At 39.3% G+C, this 22,681-nt stretch overlaps 1 protein-coding gene across 2 annotated transcripts in view; it reads right to left on the bottom strand.

Moving 5' to 3' along the window:
* Positions 1–22,681, bottom strand: part of ank2b (ankyrin 2b, neuronal) — a 207,712-nt gene that overhangs the window by 100,883 nt on the left and 84,148 nt on the right. Inside the window, exons 7-15 of one of the 2 annotated variants that reach the window (XM_049568799.1) lie at positions 20,243–20,266; positions 17,177–17,275; positions 11,146–11,244; positions 10,490–10,588; positions 5,773–5,970; positions 5,503–5,601; positions 2,161–2,259; positions 1,863–1,961; positions 1,555–1,752 (exon numbers count right to left, since the gene is read on the bottom strand). In XM_049568799.1, the coding sequence (XP_049424756.1) occupies positions 1,555–1,752; positions 1,863–1,961; positions 2,161–2,259; positions 5,503–5,601; positions 5,773–5,970; positions 10,490–10,588; positions 11,146–11,244; positions 17,177–17,275; positions 20,243–20,266 (1,014 nt within the window). The remainder of the gene's footprint in view (positions 1–1,554; positions 1,753–1,862; positions 1,962–2,160; positions 2,260–5,502; positions 5,602–5,772; positions 5,971–10,489; positions 10,589–11,145; positions 11,245–17,176; positions 17,276–20,242; positions 20,267–22,681) is intronic. The other variant, XM_049568800.1, reaches the window with a different exon arrangement.

The following is a 22,681-nucleotide window of genomic DNA, read 5'->3' as shown; positions in this document are numbered from 1 at the left end:
TGCAGTCCAAGAGTAAGGTGACAGCCTACATCGAGTTTAAGACACCCAAGGAGGATCCTTTTGAGATTTTATGGTGGTGAAAGGAGAATGATAAAATGTTTCCTAACCTGGCTGTCCGTTGGATTTGTAAATCAACAACAGAGACCCCAGCTTTAATGGAGCGACTGTGGCCTGTGTGTGTTTATTCACAGGTGTGGGTCGGGTTGCAAGACTTTTATTAACGGGTGCGGATGGGTGCAGCTTTGACTTAGACATAATGATGGGTAACAGGTCAGTTCTGGTACTGAGCTTTACAGGTATTGACAGGTGCAGGTTTTCAAAAATGGACCCATGCAGGACTCTGATGCCAGTGTGGAGTGTTGGATAACTTAGCTTAACCTAAGTTATCCAACACTGTCATCGTCGTAATGACTTGTCAACATGCGGGAACAACCTGTCACTCAAAGCAGCCACACCCTAAATTATGCATAACTTTAAGCCTTAATAACATTTGGGGCAGCTGTGGCTCAGAGGTAGAGCGGGTTGTCCACCAATTGGAAGATCAGCAGTTCAATCCCCAGCTCCTCCAGTCTGCATGTTGAAGTATCCTGGATTAAGTTAGTGAACCCCAGATTGCTCCCAGTGATGCTTCCACTGGTATGTGAGTGTGTTAAAAACTGAGTGGCAGGTGGCCCCCTGTATGGTAGCCTCGTCCACCAGGGTATGGATGTGTGTGTGAATGGGTGACAGTGACTTGGAGTGCATTCTCGGAACCCATCGGCCGTATTCGGCGTCTGACTTCCAGCAGATGGCAATACAGGCTCTGTGAGCAGACCCCCAATTTTTTGGCATTCCGGTTTGATTTGGGCGGAGAAGGCGAATTTCCGTTTCCAACTTCCGTTTATATATAATATGCTGTGAACCATTGCAATGGATTCAGAGTTTGCAGTGACGCCAATTATGTTCCGCCTCGTTAGTTCACCGCACGGACCATTTAACCTGGCAACAACTGCAGCCGGCTCAAACTTGGACTCGGACTAGGCTACATTCACTGAATGTAGAGTCTGTATATAGAGACTACTTGTAGTGTAAAAAGAGCTTTGAGTGGTTGGATGACTAGAAAGGCGCTATACAAATGCAGGTCCATTACCATTACCATTAAATGGGTGAGTTACATAAAAAAATTCACCACTGTACAGGTGTCATGGAGGGGGAAATTAACTATAGAGACCTAAACTATTTTTTTGTACCGGGCTGTAAACATGTTTATTTCTGCTACACAGTTAAGCATTTTGACATGCCTCAAGTGGCCACTTAGTGGAACTGCAGTTTTTGACACTTCCATGTTGGTTTCATTTTACAGCTCCAGAAGTTGCCGCATGATTGGTAGACATATTTTTTTGTTTAACTTTAGACAGAGCCAGACTAGCTTTTTTTCACCTCATTCATGTTAAACTAGGCTAACCATGTCCTTACTCCTTAAGACTGATATGGATTTTCCCATTTAGTGTATTCCCCTCATGGCTGGGAGTCAGGACCGCCTTTGATTCTTTTGACCATGTCTCCTCAACCCACCTTGGTGGCCAGTGAGTGTGAAGCTCCGGCCTCCAGCAGGACAGAGGCTGTCTCCACTTGACCCTCCCTGGCTGAGATGTGGAGGGGGGTGTAGCCGTTGGTTGTGGCAGCATCAGGATGGGCCATGTGTTGCAGTAGCAGTTGCACAATCTCTGTTTTTCCCAGACGGGATGCAATGTGGAGGGGAGTCTGGTCCTCCTGAAGACAACACAGTAGACTAAGAATGAAAACACATACTCTGCATGGTGGAAAAACACTTATGTACAAAGTGTTCTCTTGTGTGCCATCATACATAACAGCAGTCTCACCCTTGCCCTGGCATCCACCATGGCGCCATTCCTCAACAGACATCTGACCACCTCCACCTGACCTGCCCTGGCTGCCATGTGTAACGCTGTCTCTCCACGCTGTGCACACAACACATGGCAACACATGGGTCAGCGCAGTCAATACACAAAATATTCCACTGAAATGTGCACATATTTCAGTTGAAATAGTTAGCTGAGTACTCACTGTGCTATTTTCAGACACTTTTCTCATTTAAAAATAAATACATTGCAAATGACTTTCCCTGTCTGTGTGATTGGCTTGCTTCCCATCACTCACAATATTGCTGACATCGGGCGAGGCTCCGTTCTGCAGCAGCAGCAGGACAATGTTCAGGTGACCCATGAAGGCTGCTACGTGGATGGGAGTCAAACCAGACTGAACACAGAAACAGAAGCAAAAGAGAAACAACAGGATACCAAATCAGTCATGTTGGATGTGTATTTGTTACTCAAAGAGAGCTCATCAAATTTGTGCTAATATGCTAAACAGTAGTATTAGAGCAGGTATAGGCTGGAATTTCTCAATTGTGGGATCAGTTAGTCTGCTCTAATGTAACCTTCTGTGCTGTTTAGTTATTATGAAAACAGCGAAGATGAATGAATAAATGAATGAATGAAGAATATCTTTGATCAGATTAGACAATTTATAATTAGCCAAACCATAATCTTTTCATCTATTTCCCATTAATCACATTAATCTTATTATTGTGCCAACTATCATGCTATTAATGAAACAGCTCCATATATTCTGTTATTTAAAACAGGCTGTACAACAGTTGATTGATTTCTCCTTCACTTTTACTGTGACATCAGCCTCACCTAAACGTAACTGCACAAGAGCACAAGCACTGGGTTTTCAACTGCAGTACCATTGTCAAGTAATAGGGGTGGGGGTAAAAAAATCGATACAGCATAGTATCCCGATATTTTGCGTGGCGATATTTTTTCAATAAAGGGATACCAAATATCAATCTTTGATTATAATTAATTTTTGCAAATACACATTTTATCACAACTTTTGGTACTAGAATAATAAAATCAATTGCTTTTTCGGCCCACTAGATGGTACTGATGTTTTTTTTCACAATGAGGTCAGCAGCATTTGAGAGGAAGTTCATCAAAACAAAGATGGAGGCACCGGAGACAGATCCCAGACATGTGCCGTCGGCAATTTAATCAAACATCTCGACTTATTTTGGATTTTTTAAAACAGATGGAAAGGAGGACTTAGATATGATACGTGATTTGCAAGCAGTGTCTGAAAATATGAGAATAAAATACTTTAGGAATACTACGAACATGAGGGCTCACCTCACACTCCACCATCCAGAGATAGCGTTAGCTGAAGGCCAAGCTATCGCTAAACCCACTGTGGCGAAAAAAACAACCAACAGTGGACGCATTTAGCATGACAAAATTACCATCTTCATCTGAGAGAGCTAAGAAAATAACACAGTCCATCATCTACTTAATATGCAAAGATCTGTGTCCATACAGCGTTGTTGAAAACCAAGGCTTTTGTTATGCTAAAAACACAGGAACCCAGGAATGTGACTTTTTTCACTGACACAGCTGTGTCTGCTTTGCATCACATTTTGCTACAATAACAATTTTTGAACTCAGATGAACAGACTGAAAACTTTATCTTTTGAGGTAAAACTGATGTTGACAAAGTTTTCCTTTGGAGAAATACTTTGCAGCTGTAAGAAAAGGTAATATAACCCAATCTATCATAACTTAAAGACCTGTTTCACAAAAACAGGCAATTAAAAGCATTTCAGGAGTTAAGAGTGGAATTTAACATCCCTAATTCGGGTTTCTTAAAATATATGCAAATTCAGAGTATTATACGTTCACTTATTAAAGAAAAAAAGCTGAACTTTGAACTGACTGAATTGGAAGAGAAATTAACTACCTCATCCACAATTAAAGGCCAAATTAGTGAATTATATGATACGTTAATTAACGGTGGTCAAGCAGTTTTCCCCGCCCTATAAAAGAGCTGGGAGACAGATCTGGCGATGAGATTAGATGAAAACGCTTGGAAAAACATCTGTGATAGAATATTCTTTCCATTTACAAGTAATAAGATTAAAGAAACTAATTTTAAATTTATTCATAAATTCTATCTTACTCCTATAAAAATGCATAAAAATTTCCAAAGAAAACTCACCAAATTGCCCAAGATACAAAACTCAAGAAGGAACATTCTTGCATATGTTCTGGCAATGTGACAAACTTAAGGATTTTTGGAACATGATTTATTAATTTACAAAATCAGTTTTAAAACAAGAATTTGAGTTATCCCCATGTGTTTATTTATTAAACGACATAACTAACAGTCATTTAGAATCAAAGAAATGTAGACTGTTGATCATCAAATACTTCTCTTATGGAAAAATGAACTGTCACCAACATTTAGTCGGGCTACTTATTCCATGACCATTGGTATCTACTATATACTCAATTAGAAAAACATGATTCATAAGTACATCTAATTTGTCACTGTGCATGTATTGGTATTCATTATCATTATTATTTTTTTTTTCTTGTGTGTGTGTGTGTGTGTGTGTGTGTGTGTGTGTGTGTGCTGTCATTTGTCTGTTTTTTGATTTATGCTTTGTTTTTGTTTTGTTTTTTTCTGTGTGTGTGCATATGGGAGGATGAGAGACTGGGGTAGGCATGGGCCATATTTGTACACATAAAAATGTTCCCGAGATCGAATGAAACCAATGTACATCTGCTAATCTGCTAATGAAATATTTACGAGATCGAATGAAAATTAAAAATAATTTAAACCCAATATATAGTAACGTACTCAGCATATCGCAATAAAATCATACCGTGACCTACGTATCATGATAATATCGTATTGTGGCTCCTCTGGTGATTCCCACCTCTTTCAAATATGTTCTAAACTATCCAGCTGCAGCTGTGGGAGTTAAAAGACATAACACATTCGTCTGCTTACAAGTCAAAGCTTGAACTCATTAACAGTGAAACTGACCTTACAGCTACAGTTGGTAACTTTTATGAAACTAACTCTTTGTCATATTTGTTGAGAATCTCACTATATTTAAACAGTATTACATAAGAGAGATATTCTGTAAAAAACAATCATGTTCCTCCTCTTCCTCCTTTTGCCTATGATGGCATTTGCTAGAATGTACTGTGGGTAATGGAGACTGCAAGGTAAAGCCAGATACATATTACCAACTAGACCTGGACCCATCTGGTAGCCCCAACAGGTTCAGAGAAACATGTGTGCTGATCGGGAACTGCCCATTGGTTCGACAGCCCATTGGTTCGACATCCCATTGTTCCGACCATATTAAACTCATTGTTCCTAAGTCCGTTCCGAAATCATCATGATGCCCTGTGGTTAAGGTCTGGTTAGGTTTAGGCACAAAAACCACTTGGTTAGAGTCAGAAAAAGATCATGGTGTGGGTTAAAATGAAAAAGAAAGTGACAAACACATAAGCTGTGAGCCTGCTCCGCCTCAAGCTGAGCCGTTCAGCACCGCGGACAGTCGGACTTATGGGATGTCGAACCAATGGGCTGTCGAACCAATGACATGGACCCATGCTGATCTCAGTTTCACTCAGGTGCGTGCCGTACCTCTGTAATGGCCTGGATAGAGGCTCCATATTTGACCAGCAACTCCATCACTTTCACTCGGTTCTTCTTACAGGCTATGTGCAGCGGAGTGAAGCCGTTCTGTTGGAGAAACATGGCACACACACTTACAGTGAACAATGAAACCACCCGATATTAGTCATCAGAGACATCTCAGTCTTTAAACAGTACATATGGCTTGACTAAATTGTCCTTGTGACTTGTATCTTATGACTGGTTTCCACAGGACGATTGTTTAAGTTGGTGTCATACCAGTGCCCTGGCATTGGGGTTGGCCCTCTTGTCCAGCAGCAGTTTGGTGACTCTGTAGTGACCGCAGTGAGCTGCCACATGCAACGCTGTCAAGTAGTCCAACGTGACATCATCAACAGGAGCCTTGTGCTGCAGAAGGTGTTTGACACATTCAACATGGTCACCTTGTGCCGCCATGTGAAGAGGAGACAGCCCGTTCTAAAATGTGAGAGAAAGGTAATTTAGTTTGATGGAGATAAGTGGTAGGAGGGGTTTTTGATAAATGACTGTGTGGCTATGTACTATAGATATAAAACTGCTTCTTGCGTCATTGTTGTGGGTGAACATGAAACCATGATGACTAACAAAGCCCTCTGATAAAAAAAAAAAACTGTTAAAAAGTGCTAGTTAGCGACTAACAGGTGAAAAGCAGCTAAAAGGAAATATGTTTCTCAGGAGTTGGTGGAGATGAAAACAGAGCTTAAATTAGAGGGAATACTGGCCAACATTTTAGATTTGGATGTGATGAGAATGAGTGAGCAAGCAAACATCAGGTTGTTTCTGTGTTTCCCAATGAAAATGTCCTAACCTGCTTCATGTGTTAGCAAACAGGCAAAGTGACATGTCGCTTGTTTGAAAAAAGCTTGCCCTGGCTCCATTTCGCTGAAGTTTCGCACACCTCCAACCTATTTTCAGAGCAACAGCAAGCTGTTGTTTAGGCTCACCAAGGGCTCGGTAGGCTTCCTGGAAGTTTGTAGTGTATCTGGACAATTTTTCATGCTCCATTCACCAGATTTTGCCTGCTCGCTATGTTGGGAAGAGGTGTCAGGCTATCATATGTCAGATGTATCTGTAATGTTACAATCAGATTGACAGATTTAAAGTTTTTCTGTTTGTTAGTTTTTCTGTTAAAATGGAGCACTTTATACTTAAAATGCTGTCTTACCCAAAATCAGATGAGAACATTGATAAAATATCGCCTAACTAACTCCTAGGACATAGACCAGAAGCAAGTGAACTAAGAGCAACAGAGCTATGCTAACCACTAAGTGCAAAGAGTGCAAAAAGTACAGACCTCCCAAGGACTACAAAGTTGTCTATTTTACATGTTGTGTCCTACTAGCTTACTTGATACTAATCAGTACATCCAGGAGTCACTCAGAATTTGTTCACATCCAACAGGAACCTTACAGTACATGAACAGGATACTACTGTGGGTCAAGCTGGAATTACCGCCATACGGTTGTATGCCTCAGTGAACCAGTCAAGTTGCATTTACATTTTAAATACATGTCTGTAAAAACATAGATGCTTCACACTCATCAGTTCAGTATCTGGCCAAATGTCTTCCCTTCTGGTCCTGAGTTATGACAATAAGTAATGGCCAGAAAAGTGTTTTTGCAGAACATTATGATGTCATGTAGAAGTTGATCTTTGACCTTTTGGATATAAAATGTCATCACTTCATAATTATATCCTGTTAGACATTTGTGTGTAGTTTTGTTATATTTTTTTCTGAATCATTTAAAAATCAAGCATGGATTCTTGAGCCATGGCCAAAAAAAATGTTGACCTTTGACCACCAAACTCTAATTAGTTCATTCTTGCGCTCAAGTGGAAGTTTGTGCCAAATATGAGGAAACTCCCTCAGCGCCTTATTAGTAATATTAGTAATATTTGATCAAGATTTGTCTTTTAATTCTCATTTAAAACAAACCTCACGGACTGCATTTTTTCATCTGCGTGATATTGCGAAAATTAGGCCTATCCTGACCCGAAAAGATGCAGAAAAATTGGTCCATGCTTTTGTTACCTCAAGGCTGGATTACTGTAACTCTCTATTATCAGGTAGCTCTAGTAAGTACTTAAAAACTCTCCAGCTAATTCAGAATGCGGCAGCACGTGTACTAACAGGAACTAAGAAACAAGATCATATTTCTCCTGTTTTAGCTTCTCTGCACTGGCTCCCTGTAAAATTCAGAATTTGAATTTAATATCCTACTGTTAACTTACAAAGCTTTAAATGGTCAGGTTCCGTCATATCTTAGAGAGCTCATAGTGCCTTATTAGCCCCCGAGAACGCAGGGTTATTCGTGGTCCCTAAAGTCTCCAAAAGTAGATCAGGAGCCAGAGCCTACAGCTATCAGGCTCCTCTCCTGTGGAATCATCTTCCTGTTGGGGTCTGGGAGGCAGACACCGTCTCCACATTTAAGACTAGACTTAAGACTTTCCTCTTTGATAAAGCTTATAGTTAGGGCTGGCTCAGGCTTGGCTTGTACCAGCCCCTAGTTAGGCTGACTTAGGCCTAGTCTGCCGGGGGACCTCCTATAATACACTGAGCACCTTCTCTCTCTCTCTCTCTCTCTCTCTCTCTCCTATGCTAACACTCATGTCCTGTTACTGCATCTCGCTAACTCGGCTGTACTGCATGTCACTAACTCGGCTTCTTCTCCGGAGCCTTTGTGCTCCACTGTCTTGCAGGTTAACTTCGCAGCGGTGCCTGGATAGTGTGACATGTGTGGTTGTGCTGCTGCCGTGGTCCTGCCTGATGCCTCCTGCTGCTGTTATCATTAATCATACTTCTACTGTTATTATACACATATGATTATTGTCACATGTGTATACTATCAGATATTAAGATATACTTTCAACATACTGTACCACAATAGCCGTAATTATTATTATAATATTGTTACTTTAACTAATGTTGTTGTAAGCTACTGTCATTACCGTCTGTCCTGCATCTCTCTCTGTCTCTGTCTCTGTCTCTCTTTCTGTCTTATTGTGTCATACAGATTACTGTTTATCATGTTGATCTGTCCTGTACGACATCTATTGCACGTCTGTCCGTCCTGGAAGAGGGATCCCTCCTCAGTTGCTCTTCCTGAGGTTTCTACCGTTTTTTCCCCGTTAAAGGGTTTTTTGGGGGAGTTTTTCCTTATCCGCTGCGAGGGTCATAAGGACAGAGGGATGTTGTATGCTGTAAAACCCTCTGAGGCAAATTGTGATTTGTGATATTGGGCTTTATAAATAAAACTGATTGATTGATTGATTGATTGATTGATTGATTGATTGATTGATTGAAGGTGTTCTTGGGATATTGCATTCATGAGAATGCAATGGACAGGGTCACAGTGACCTTGACCCTTGACAACCAAATTCTAATCATTCTTGAGTCCAATTTGACGTTTGTGCCAAATTTGAGGAAACTCCCCCTAGGCTTTTTTGAGATACTGCGTTTCAGAAAATGATGACAGACGCAAGGTCACAGCGACCCTTGACCTTCAAATCTTTTTTTTTTTTCTTTTTTTTTTAAAGATTATTTTTTGTGGACTTTTGCCTTTAATGGACAGGACAGTGTGTGAAATGGGGAGACAGAGAGAGAGAGCAGGGACTGACACGCAGCAAAGGGTCGCAGGCCAGACTCGATCCCGCAACCGCTGCAGCGAGGCAATGCCTCTGTACATGGGGTACCAGCACTATCCACTACGCTACCGATGCCCCGACCTTCAAATCTAATCCGTTTATTTTTAAGTCCAAGTAGATGTTTGTCTCAAATCTAAAGACTCCTTCATTGTGTTCTTGGGATATTGCATTCATGAGAATGAGACAGACAGGGACACAGTCACCTTGACACTTGAACACCAAATTCTGATCAGTTCATGCTTTATGAAACATAGCCATTTGTTCCAAATTTAATAAAATTCCCTCAAGGTGCTCTTGAGATTTTGCGTTCATGAGAGTGAGACAAATGCAAGGTCACATTGACCTTGGCCGTATCCACCATCAGCTCATTGTTGAGTCAAAGTGGACATTAGTACCAAATTTGACAAATTTCCCCCATGGTGCTCTTGAGATATTGTCATTACAAATGGGATGGACAACTCGAAAAAATGATGCCTCCAACCACAGCTATCATCAGGCATAAAAAGAGCTCCAAAGTAAACTGCTTTTAATAGCAGTGTCGTATATGTACACCTTATTTGTACATCAGTTAAATAAACAAGAATCTATTTACTGAATATGTACAGTGGATATAAAATTGCCATCAATCTTCTCTTTTGACCAGAGTAAAATTACAAACAACTTTATTTCCCAAAATGTCAAACTTAAAATAGTTCTTGACTGAACCACTAATAGAGAAGGTACAATCAACTGACTGCTGACTTAAGGCCTGAACATACTCGGGCGTACTATAAGCGGAGCAGACTCTGCGAGGAATGTCCGCAGTCATTCGGGCTTCCATAGTCGAGTGCACTTCCACGTTGTAGTTTCCTGTAAAAATGTCCGTGAAAAATCCCTGCGATGTGAAAAATACATGCCGAGCAGTCACTGGTGCGCGGAGCGGAGTCCGCGCGGTCGTAAAATCTGAGCTTTGCGCGCACAGGGCTTGCGGACGTCCGCTTTGAGTCCGCGCGCACCTCCGCGGAGTCTGTTCTGCGTACGTTACGCCAGAGTATGTTCGGGCCTTTACTCAACACCTACTACTTATCTCAGTGAACCACCTTCCAAGATTCACATAACCGTATTAGATGGAGAAGCACATAAAAATGCATTTTCCTTTGCTGATTTTCTGAAAATTGGTTAAAATTTGCTCTACATTTGGGTGGAAACCAAACTATAGACTACTTTATATCTGTAACAAGCCGATGGGACAGAGTTTGAGAAAGTCATTGAGTAACAACATAGCATGCTTCTGTCCCTTTTTCTGTGAAAGGTGAATGGACATGTGACCCACCTTGGTCCTGGCCAACAAGGGTGCTCCTCTCTCCAGCAGCAACTCCACAGCTGTATCATGTCCACTCCGGGCTGCACAGTGCAGAGGAGTTAGACCATCCTACAGAACACACACACAGAAACACATTCATAGTCACTGAACACATACTGACATTGACGTATCTGGAGGCTCAAGACGAATAGTGATTTCACTGTACTGATATCATGGCTTACATGCAGAAGTGCTTTTTAACTGAGCTAATCTGGTCAGTTAGGGTCAGTGGCTTAACCAGAAAAAACCCTCAACACAGTCTGGTTACTCCCAATACACAGGTGCAGCCAGCAGCTAACACTGGCTGAATGTTGTTTGTATTGGTTGGAGTCAAATACAGCTAATAACATGAGTGTCCTGCTAGCTGGCACACATAAACCAACATGAAGCAGAGGTCAGGATGTCCAGTGTTACACTCAATTTAATCCACTGACCCACTGAGCATTTTGCATTCACAGCTGCTGTCCGTAATGGAGATACTAATAATAAGCTGGTCATTTTCTGCCCCTGCAGATATGATAGCAGAAACATTTTACTTGGCAGTGTTTCATCAGTAGTGTGCTGCGGACCTGAGACAAGTTCTCTTTTTTATTAGACACCATAGTTGGGTTTGTCATGATACTCACCCTTGTTTTAGCATCAATCTGAGAGCCACGGTCCAGTAACAGGCCAACCATGTTAGTGTTGCCACGCTTAGATGCCACATGTAGAGGCGTAATCCCATTCTGCAGAGGTGAGAAAAAGGATATTTAATGAGATGTACTTTGTCTTAGTTAGACACATTAAAAATACTCAGATTTCTGATTATTCATGAAGAGGTTACTGAAATTGAATCCACACTTGTATTGTACTGTCATAGTAATTGATTTGACAGTGTTAATCATATATAAAAACAACACTTAAAAGTGACATCTCAAAATTAGTATTAAAACTAGAATTTCAGCTTTGCCTTTGTATGCCTCCGCAAATCACTCTAGTTGCTTTTACAGTTTACAACCATGTCTGTGAAAACATGGATGCTTAACACACATCTTTCCCTCAGCAGCACAGAAGATCTATACAATTAGCACAATTTCAAGGTGGAGACCCAAGATTTGTGTCACCAATTCAGGATCTGACCAAATGTCTCCCCTTCTGTTCCTGATTTATGACACTGAATAATGGCCAAAAAAGGGTTTTTGAAGAGCATTATGATGTCACAGTGAAGTTGACCTTTGATCTTTTGGATATAAAAGGTCATCACTTTAGTCAGTTTATTCATTTGTATTGTAAAGTGGACATTTGTACCAAATTTGAGAAAAATCCCTCAAGGCCCTCTTAAGATACTGCATTCACGAGAATGAGATGGATGCAAAGTCACATTGACCTTGACCTCTGACTACTACATATTAAGTAGTTCATTGTTGAGTCCAAGTCAACGTTGGTCTTGAGATGTCACTTTCAATCTATTACTCAGCATTAATAGAAGACAATAAGAACAACCTCAGGTTTCTTTTCAGCATTGTAGCCAGGCTGACTGAGAGTCACAGCTCTATTGAGCCTTGTATTCCTTTAGCCCTTAGCAGTAATGATTTTATGAGCTTTTTTAATGACAAAATTCTAACTATTAGAGGCAAAATTCATGACCTCCTGTCCTCAGATAGTACCTATCTAACCTCAAACACAGCTGTAAAACCTAATATATATTTAGATTGCTTCTCCCCAATTTCTCTTCAAGAATTGACCACAGTGATTTCTTCATCTAAATCATCAACGTGTCTCTTAGACCCCATCCCAACTAGGCTACTTAAGGAGGTCTTACCTTTAGTTAACACTCATATATTAGATATGATCAATATATCCTTATTAACAGGCTATGTACCACAGTCTTTTAAGGTAGCTGTAATTAAACCTCTACTACAAAAGCCCACCCTGGATCCAGAGGTGTTAGCCAACTATAGACCAATATCTAATCTTCCCTTTCTTTTAAAGATCCTTGAGAAAGCAGTCGCAGACCAGCTGTGTGATTTTCTCCATGATAATAATTTATTTGAGGAATTTCAGTCAGGATTTAGAGTGCATCACAGCACTGAGACAGCACTAGTTAAAATTACAAATGATGTTCTGATTGCTTCAGACAAAGGACTTGTCTCTGTACTTGTTTTATTAGCTCTTAGTGCGGCGTTTGACACAATTGACCATCAAATTCTACTGCAGATACTGGATCACTTAATTGGCCTAAAAGGTTCTGCACTAAGCTGGTTTAAATCTTATTTATCTGATCGTTTTCAGTTTGTTGACGTTCATAATGAATCATCCTTACCTACTAAAGTTTGTTTTGGAGTTCCACAAGGTTCTGTGCTCGGACCAATCCTATTTACTCTATATATGCTTCCTTTAGGTAACATCATTAGAAATCACTCTATAAATTTCCATTGTTATGTGGATGATACACAGTTGTATTTATTGATGAAGCCAGAAGAAAGTAATCAATTAACTTAACTCCATAACTGCCTTAAAGACATAAAAACTAGGATGAGCACCAATTTTCTGATGTTAAATTCAGACAAAACTGAAGTTTTTGTTCTTGGCCCCAAACAACTCAGAGACTCTTTATCTGATGACATAGTTTCTCTAGATGGCATTGCTCTGGCCTCTAGCACTACTGTAAGAAACCTCAGAGTAATATTTGATCAAGATTTGTCTTTTAATTCTCATTTAAAACAAACCTCACGGACTGCATTTTTTCATCTGCATGATATTGCGAAAATTAGGCCTATCCTGACCCGAAAAGATGCAGAAAAATTGGTTCACGCTTTTGTTACCTCTAGGCTGGATTACTGTAACTCTCTATTATCAGGTAGCTCTAGTAAGTCCTTACAAACTCTCCAGCTAATTCAGAATGCAGCAGCACGTGTACTAACGGGAACTAAGAAACAAGATCATATTTCTCCTGTTTTAGCTTCTCTGCACTGGCTCCCTGTAAAATCCAGAATTGAATTTAAAATCAATTTCAATTCAATTTCAATTTTATTTATAAAGCCCAATATCACAAATCACAATTTGCCTCACAGGGCTTTACAGCATACAACATCCCTCTGTCCTTATGACCCTTGCAGCGGATAAGGAAAAACTCCCCAAACGGTAGAAACCTCAGGAAGAGCAACTGAGGAGGGATCCCTCTTCCAGGACGGACAGACGTGCAATAGATGTCGTACAGAACAGATCAGCATAATAAATTAACAGTAATCCGTATGACACAATGAGACAGAGAGAGAGAGAGAGAGAGACACAGAGAGACAGAGAGAGATGCAGGTAATGACAGTAGCTTACAACAACATTATTGAAAGTAATAATATTATAGTTATAGTTCTGGTTACTGCGGTACAATATGTTGAAAGTATGTATTAATATCTGGCAGTATACATGTGTGACAATAGTCATATGTGGGACCACGAGTAACTCTGCGTTCTCAGAGCGCAGTGTTCTGGTGGGATAATATGGCACTATGAGCTCTCTAAGATATGACGGAGCTTGACCATTTAGAGCTTTATAAGTTAACAGTAGGATCACTCTATAAATTTCCATTGTTATGTGGATGATACTCAGTTGTATTTATCGATGAAGCCAGAAGAAAGTAATCAATTAACAGGAGAAATATGATCTCGTTTCTTAGTTCCTGTTAGTACACGTGCTGCTGCATTCTGAATTAGCTGGAGAGTTTTTAAGGACTTACTAGAGCTACCTGATAATAGAGAGTTACAGCAATCCAGCCTAGAGGTAACAAAAGCGTGGACCGATTTTTCTGCATCTTTTCGGGTCAGGATAGGCCTAATTTTCGCAATATCATGCAGATGAAAAAATGCAGTCCGTGAGGTTTGTTTTAAATGAGAATTAAAAGACAAATCTTGATCAAATATTACTCCGAGGTTTCTTACGGTAGTGCTAGAGGCCAGAGCAATGCCACCTAGAGAAACTATGTCATCAGACAAAGAGTCTCTGAGTTGTTTGGGGCCAAGAACAATAACTTCAGTTTTGTCTGAATTTAACATCAGGAAATTGGTGCTCATCCAAGTTTTTATGTCTTTAAGGCAGTTATGGAGTTTAGTTAATTGATTACTTTCTTCTGGTTTCATCGATAAATACAACTGAGTATCATCCACATAACAATGGAAATTTATAGAATGATCCTACTGTTAACTTATAAAGCTCTAAATGGTCAAGCTCCGTCATATCTTAGAGAGCTCATAGTGCCATATTATCCCACCAGAACACTGCGCTCTGAGAACGCAGGGTTACTTGTGGTCCCTAAAGTCTCCAAAAGTAGATCAGGAGCCAGAGCCTTCAGCTATCAGGCTCCTCTCCTGTGGAATCATCTTCCTGTTACGGTCCGGGAGGCAGACACCGTCTCCACATTTAAGACTAGACTTAAGACTTTCCTCTTTGATAAAGCTTATAGTTAGGGCTGGCTCAGGCTTGCCCTGTACCAGCCCCTAGTTAGGCTGACTTAGGCCTAGTCTGCCGGACTAATACACCGGTCTCTCTCTCTCTCTCTCTCTCTCTCTCTCTCTCTCTCTCTCTCTCGTATCCTATTACTGCATCTAGCTAACTCGGCCATTCTGGATGTCACTAACTCGGCTTCTTCTCCGGAGCCTTTGTGCTCCACTGTCTCTCAGATTAACTCATATCGCAGTGGTGCCTGGACAGCGTGACGTGTGTGGTTGTGCTGCTGCTGTGGTCCTGCCAGATGCCTCCTGCTGCTGCCATCATTAGTCATTAGTCATACTTCTACTGTTATTATACACATATGACTATTGTCACACATGTATACTACCAGATATTAATACACACTTTCAACATATTGTACCACAGTAGCCAGAACTATAACTATAATATTATTACTTTCAATAATGTTGTTGTAAGATACTGTCATTACCTGCATCTCTCTCTCTCTCTTTATAAATAAAATTGAAATTGATTGATTTCACAAGTATGTGACAAACAAAGTCACAGTGACCTTGACTTCTGACCACCAAAATCGAATCAGTTTATCCTTGAGTCCAAGAAAACTTTTGAAGAAATTCCCTTAAGAAGTTCTTAAGATATTGTGTTACCAAGAATGGTGTGGACACATAGTAAAAAAGTAATATACTATAGTAATATACTTGAATCAGTTAGCAAAATTGAATTTCCAATTCTAATTTGAAAAAGCAAAGTATGAGTATTCCTTTAAACAATTCACAAACTAATCAGCTTATTCTCGTTAATATATTTTATTGTTCTAATCACATATATTTGCATTTAAATGTTATTTTGTGCTTTTCAGGTCTATGTTGAGGGCTCTTTAGCTGGTATACACTGAAAGGAGGTTTGCTTGTTTCCTTGGTATGCTGTTTGACACAATAAATATTATTGTTGAGCTAGAAATAAAACAGTTAAGTCTGAAACTGTGTCAAACTCCTGCCTTGCCTCCAGCAAACTGAACAGTGCACATTTTTATCTTTCATTTCTGGCCTTTCAGATATTTTTTTTATTCCTTTAATATCATCCAAAAAACAAGGCATATGTTTTATTTTTAGCCATTTGAGCAGTGGGGATAAAAACATTTTTTTTTTCACACCTTGCATTCTCCTAAGCCTCATGAGATTGCTAGTGTGGCTAACAATGAGGTTACAGAGATTTGAAATCCTATGCAGTTAAAAGGTTTGGGAGAATGCACTCATCCTTTCTGTATGAAGCATACCATCCTCTGTATGTCTCGTTGTTAGTAACATTATGCTGAGTGATTGCAATGTTACTTACAATATTGGCTTCCCACCTATGTTAGCATTTTAGTAGCTAATTTTAGTTGCTAATCAGTTTTTAGTGTCTTCCAGTGAGCCCCAATAAACCGTTTCAAACTTAACAATATGCAGACTCTAAATGGGTCCTTTTGTATTTTCTGTTGAAATGTTTTGCAGTGTATGTGAATGGCAACACTGGCAGGAAGTAAACATGGATTTAAGCTGTTGCCTCATAATGCAGTTCTGGTGAAATGGTCTGTATGTTGTATATAACTGGCAGCATTTCTGTATTTGCTTGTATTTTTCTGTTTTCAATGTGTCTCAGTATGTAACACTTACAATACTCAGCATATCATAATGTTTAAAAATGCAGTTATATTGTAATGTGACTTATGTATTGTGATTCAAATATAGTGATAATATTGTATCCTGACTTAAGTATTGTGATAATATCATATTGTAACTCAAGTACTGTTATAGTATCATATCGCAACTTATATAACATGATAATATTGCAAAAATATCATATTGTAACTCAAGTATTGTGAGAATACTGTATATTGGCTTAAGTACTGTGATAATATGGTTATATTGTGACTCAGGTATTGTGATAATATCACATCATGACTTAAGTATCATAATAATGTTGTTTCAGGACTTTAGTATCATGATAATATCATATCTTGACTTAAGTATCGTGATAACATTGTATCGTGAATTAAGTACTATGCTAATATTGTATTGTGGGGCCTCTGGTGATTCCCACCCCTGGAGGTTAATAGCCAATAGCCCTGAGACTCAGCAGCCACCAATATTGTTGTTTCAGTGGAGTTAAAGTGTCTTTCAGTGCACACATTACACCAAAATAACAGCGCTAATTAGTGCTGAATCCTACCCTTGCTGTGAAGTCGACTGCTGCCCCTCGGTTCAGTAAGAGTGTTGCCACATTTACGTTGCCGTAGTGGGCAGCAATATGCAGGGGGGTGAATCCACTCTGAAAGACACACAGGAAAGAGACACACACATAGAAGGACAGAGGTCAGACATTAGCTTGTGCTTCATATACTTCAACCTTGTGTCTCCTGATTTTTAGACTTCCCAGCATGCAGCAGTCGCATGAAGCATCACAGGTGAACAAAAACTAAACTGAAAGCAAAGAAAATGGGAAAGTCACAGGGAAAAGTAAAAACCAATTCCTCTGGAAAATATTCAAGTCAGAATATGTAGCACCCATACACACTACCCCAAAACACACTCTGACATGTCACTTCCATGCAGATTATCAAGTACAGAAATGAAAGTAAAAGAAGACCTTTGTATGGAGACAGATTTGTCTTGATATTGTTTATGTGAGCAGTTTGACAATCCGTGTGCATGTAAAATGTGTAATCTGTAATATAGATAAATAATATAAAACAACTTCCACAAATACAAAAAAGATTCATAAACTCACAGAAAAAAACTTGTAAATATAAAACCGATGTGAAAATTCAGAAATACCAAAAATTAAACAAATAAATGCATAAAACATACACTAGTGTGCTTCAAATGCAAATCTGCAAGCATAGCATGGAGATTCATTAATAAAAAATGGATTCAAAAATATGTGTTTGACAGTTGTAAATGATGAAATATTGAAAGATATTCACAAATGTTTTCCATTTATTTGAAAGTCAATTAAATGTATTCACAGATGTGTTTTTATTTGTGTATTTGCAACTGTGCTTTATATTTGCAAAATATTTTTGTGAGTTTACCAATCTTTTTTGTATTTGTGGCAGGTGTTTTATGAGCGCATGGATTGTCAATTTGTTAACACAAATAATTTTGAGACAAAAATATCTCATACTTTTCATAGGCCTCAAAAAACAATTTCAAACAAGAAAGACAAAAAACGAAGCAGAACAAACAGATGTACAGTATACACAGATTTTCATCAGGATTGACATGAAGATGGACAAACAATATTAACTACCCGAAGACACCAAATTAGAGTGAACTCAGAAAGTGACACATAACAAGGAGGGTACATTTCTGATCAACACCAAAGTGCACTATGTTAACTGTACGTCATAGAAGTATCAGAGTTAGCAATGAGAAATATATGAGAAAAGTTAGAGATTGCAGAGCAGATTGGAGTAGTTGTGAGATTCTTGCCTTACCTTGCCATTCTGTAAGTGTGGTCCGATTTAATGTGAAAAAGTTGTTTACAAAAGTGTGAAGAATACAGTGACTAACGTGATGGTTTAAAAACTTTACACAGTCAAAAGCTTAGAATGGTGCAAATTAATGTAGCCTGGATGCAACATGCTGGACAATGCCAAGTCTTTGGCCAAGCAGGTAATATTTTTAAAGCTTTGTAAGCTTCCCATGCCATTATTGATAAGCAGTGTTGTAGTAGTAAAGGAGTAAATGTTACACTGTATACTAGTAATCTGAGAATCTTCCATAAAAAAGCATGCATGTGAAGTACTTGGTCAGGAAGTTTCATGTATGTAAAACCAGAACTGCCAATATTGAAATAAAATAATTTAACCAATTTTAATTTTCTATTTGTGTGTGCAGTAAGATTGTCAGAAAAAAAAACAGAATTACTGCCTTGCGGCTGTATGCCCCCAGGAACCGTAAAGTTGCAGGTACAGTTAACATCCATGTATGTGAAAAAATGGATGCCTCAAACACATGCTCCTCAAAGATCTATATAATTAGGACAGTTTCAAGGTGGGCCCCCAAGATTAGTGTCAGTAATTCAGTATCCGACCAAAAAAGGGTTTTTGTCGAACATTATGGTGTCACACTGAAGCTGACCTTTGCTGACCTTTGACCATATGGATATAAAATGTCATCTTTATTATTTTATCTTATTAAACGTTTGTCTAGCAATTTTGTCATAAAAATGACAAAAATTTCTTATGAAACATGAAAATTTCACACGAATTCTTAAACTATGGCCAAAAACATATTTTGTGAGGTCGCAGTGACATCATCCACAAAATATATTAAGAAATTTCTTTAAGGCCTTCATGAGATATCATGTACACAAAATGAGATGGATGTAAGATCACAGTGACATTTGACCACCAAATTCTATCAATTCACCCTTGACTCAAAGTGAATGTTTGTGCCAAATGGTGAGGGAAATTCGGTGTTCTTGAGATTTCAGATTCACAAGAATCGGATGGATGGACAACCCACAAGCATAATGCCTCCAGCCACGGTTCATGCTGGTGCAGAGGCATAATAATAAAATTTGCATATGTAAAGATGAAAATAAAATCATATTTCTAAAATTTCAATTTGATTCAATGATTTCATTTTTATTTTGGCAGCACTGGACTTCCATACAAAGGATGTATATTGTATGCTATAACTGAACCAATATGGTTTTACACTAAGCAGTTCATAGTGCATCTCTAGAAACCATGCAACATGACTTATACAGACAAAATTACAAGACAGAATAGTGGACAATATACATTCATAACTGTCCCAGAAATGCATCAGCAAAGTATTCATCAAATCAAAACGCTGCAGGAGGTAACTGTTTACAATAAATCCATAAACCCCACATCTCATTTATGATGACTTTTAGAGATACTTCTAAATGTACTGAGGGGCAGATATGACATAAACAAAAGGAGATTCCTGAGCTGGGGACAAAATCACTCAAATTAAAACTGAAGAGAAAAGAATGAAAATGCATACAGAGTATGAATAAACAAAAATCCAAAGCTGAGTTCAGGACACATGGCAGCAGCTTGGCCATTCATGTCAGCTGTGTATGGTGACTTATTATCTTATCAAACCAACAGAAACTGAGGGAACTGTAAAATGAACCAAATGACTCTTCACTGACACCATGCAGTGCCGTGCAAGTGAAAGACATAAATGGTAGAGGGAAAGAAAAAATAAATGGGACTGTATAGTGAATCTGTGGAGAATCAAAGGAGCGTGTGTATACCTCAGTAGTCCTATTGACCATCATCTGAAGCAGGAGGAATGAGGGAGGGAAAGATCATTTCAGTTAGGCTTGTTTAACACATTATTGCAATGGCAAGCAACGTGGCTGGTATCGGTCGCTTCCCTTTGGTGCACTTTCTCAGATGTAATAGAAAATAATAAAACTTTGTAATCCATTGTAAAAGGGCAATGTCAAATTACCCTCCCCCACAGTATGTATTCTTACATCAAAAAATTGTGTATTCAGTCTCTGAATGAATGACCTGCTCACTAATTGCTGATTTCAGGCTTTGTATCTGCCAAACTGGCTCCTGCTGTCCCTAGAATATCACTAAAGAGAGTCTATTTAAAGGTCCAGTGTATAGGATTCAGGGGGATAAGCTGGCAGAAATCGAATATAATAAGTATGTCTTCTTAAGTGTAGAAGCACCTGACAATGACAATTTTTGTGTTTTCGTTACCTTACAATAAGCTGTTTATTTGTACATATGGAGTGGGTCCTCTTCTGTGGATATCACCATATTGCACTGCCATGTTTCTTTTTTTGTCTTTTCACTGTTTTGCATTTTTGTGTAGGCCACCACAGCCCCTCCTCAATGAAAGCGCTGGAAAAACACTGATTTACACTGGTTAAAGTCACCGGGCCTGTTTGTTTTGGAGAGAAAGAGACCTTGGTGGATAATTCGGCTCCCAGTTAAAACCACCTGAATGTCTAGATCTTACGTTATCAGAGAAAAAAGGTGAGCACACATAAGCAGGTGTTAGATTAACAGCCTGTCTCTAACATGCCAAACAGCGTTCCTGAATATAAAATTATCCGGATCTTCCATTGTCATGTTTTTCGCTTCTTCTTCTGTTGCACATCTAATACTATTTGACCTCCAGGTCAAAGCCCAGGATGAAAACTTTGGAGCATGCACAGAGCGCCCAGGCCAGTTTGGGTTTGATTGACTGTATACATGCAGGAGGGATTCGACTCCCAACCACATTATCTGGGTGTGTAAGTCTGAGTTCGAGAAATTTGATTTTGTACGATTTCGGTCGGATTAACATGTTAATATGTATTTTAGACATCCAATTTAAATCAGTCTGTTGTGACTAAAGTATCATGATAATATTGTATCCTGACTTAAAGAGGCAACAGATAGGATTCATGTTTTTTTTAGCTTGGTGCCACCTAGCGTCAGTGGTGTTGCGTTGCACTGTTGCAACGACCAAATTGACCGTGGGGATCAGAGATAATGAATAATAATATGATATATCAATTAGACTCTCTAAATTAAATAAAATGTAGGCTGTAAAGCCACCAGTATACCTCTATGTGTATATGTAGAATGAGAAGGTGTGTGAACACTCTACTGAATAAATGAGTAAAGAAACCCAGTAACAATTATCAGATTTATCTGAAGAAAAAACAAATAGTAATGCAAATAATTATATCAGAATGCACAGTACCAGTACAAACAACTCACAATAAATTATACCAATATGTACATTATCAGTACAAACAACAGTAGACACAGTGGAATTATGCCAATGTGCACATGTAAACAGTCCCGATTCTAGAATAAACAGTAACGTTACTGTATGGAAACGATGCGGCCGGTTGGAGCACAAATTGAATGGGAAACAAAGTTCAGTGTTCACTTAGCTGGGCGTAACTTAGCTGGGCGATGTCCGTCAATAGCTGCCTCCGTGAGAAGAGAACAGAAGGAAGGGAGGGGGGTATCACTGTCCGAGGGCTCCCGTAGAATGGCAATGAGAATGTCAGGTGACCAACACTCGCTACCCGGTCCCTGGTTGCGGCGGTTTGCGATACTGGCCAGCTAGGAATGAACTAGCAGCCAGTACAGTACAGTCCTCTCTCGTCTAGCTAACATTTAGCCGTGTTACTTACTGATCCATTAGAGAGAAAGCTAGCTGAACATCATTTTTTCCAGCTCTCTTTGGTCACGGAGCTCCCTCCATCTCTTTAACGCCTGACTGAGGTTTACTCTTGTTTTTCCTCTTCTTTTATCACTCTCCTTTTTGCTCTTCTTTGCCTCCTCAGACAGAGGAGCTCGTTCTCTTTTGCTAGGCCGTTTTTCACTTGTCTCCAAACTTTGTCCGTCTGCCATTGTGCTCGTGACTCAACTATTTCATGCCCAACTCCTCATAAGGACCCTCCAGTCCCTGATTGGCTGACCGACCAGTTTGGCAATACATGACGCGTTTCCTGCCGTAAAGCAGATTTTTTCCGCGAAATTTCTGCACCGGTGGCAGAAGTTTATTGCAAATCCACTAAGTAACCTATGTAAATGCTGATAGTCTGATTGATTTTACTGTGGCCACTATCCTGTGCAACCCACATTATTTTCATAATGATATATTTAGGAAAAGATGCTATCTGTTACCTCTTTAAGTATTGTGATAATATTGTATTATGAATTAAGTGTGGTGA

Source organism: Epinephelus fuscoguttatus, linkage group LG23 (assembly GCF_011397635.1).
Source record: "Epinephelus fuscoguttatus linkage group LG23, E.fuscoguttatus.final_Chr_v1".
Lineage (NCBI taxonomy): Eukaryota > Metazoa > Chordata > Actinopteri > Perciformes > Serranidae > Epinephelus > Epinephelus fuscoguttatus.
The sequence above is the reverse complement of the archived record's forward strand: the minus strand, read 5'-3'. Positions and strand labels throughout refer to the sequence as shown.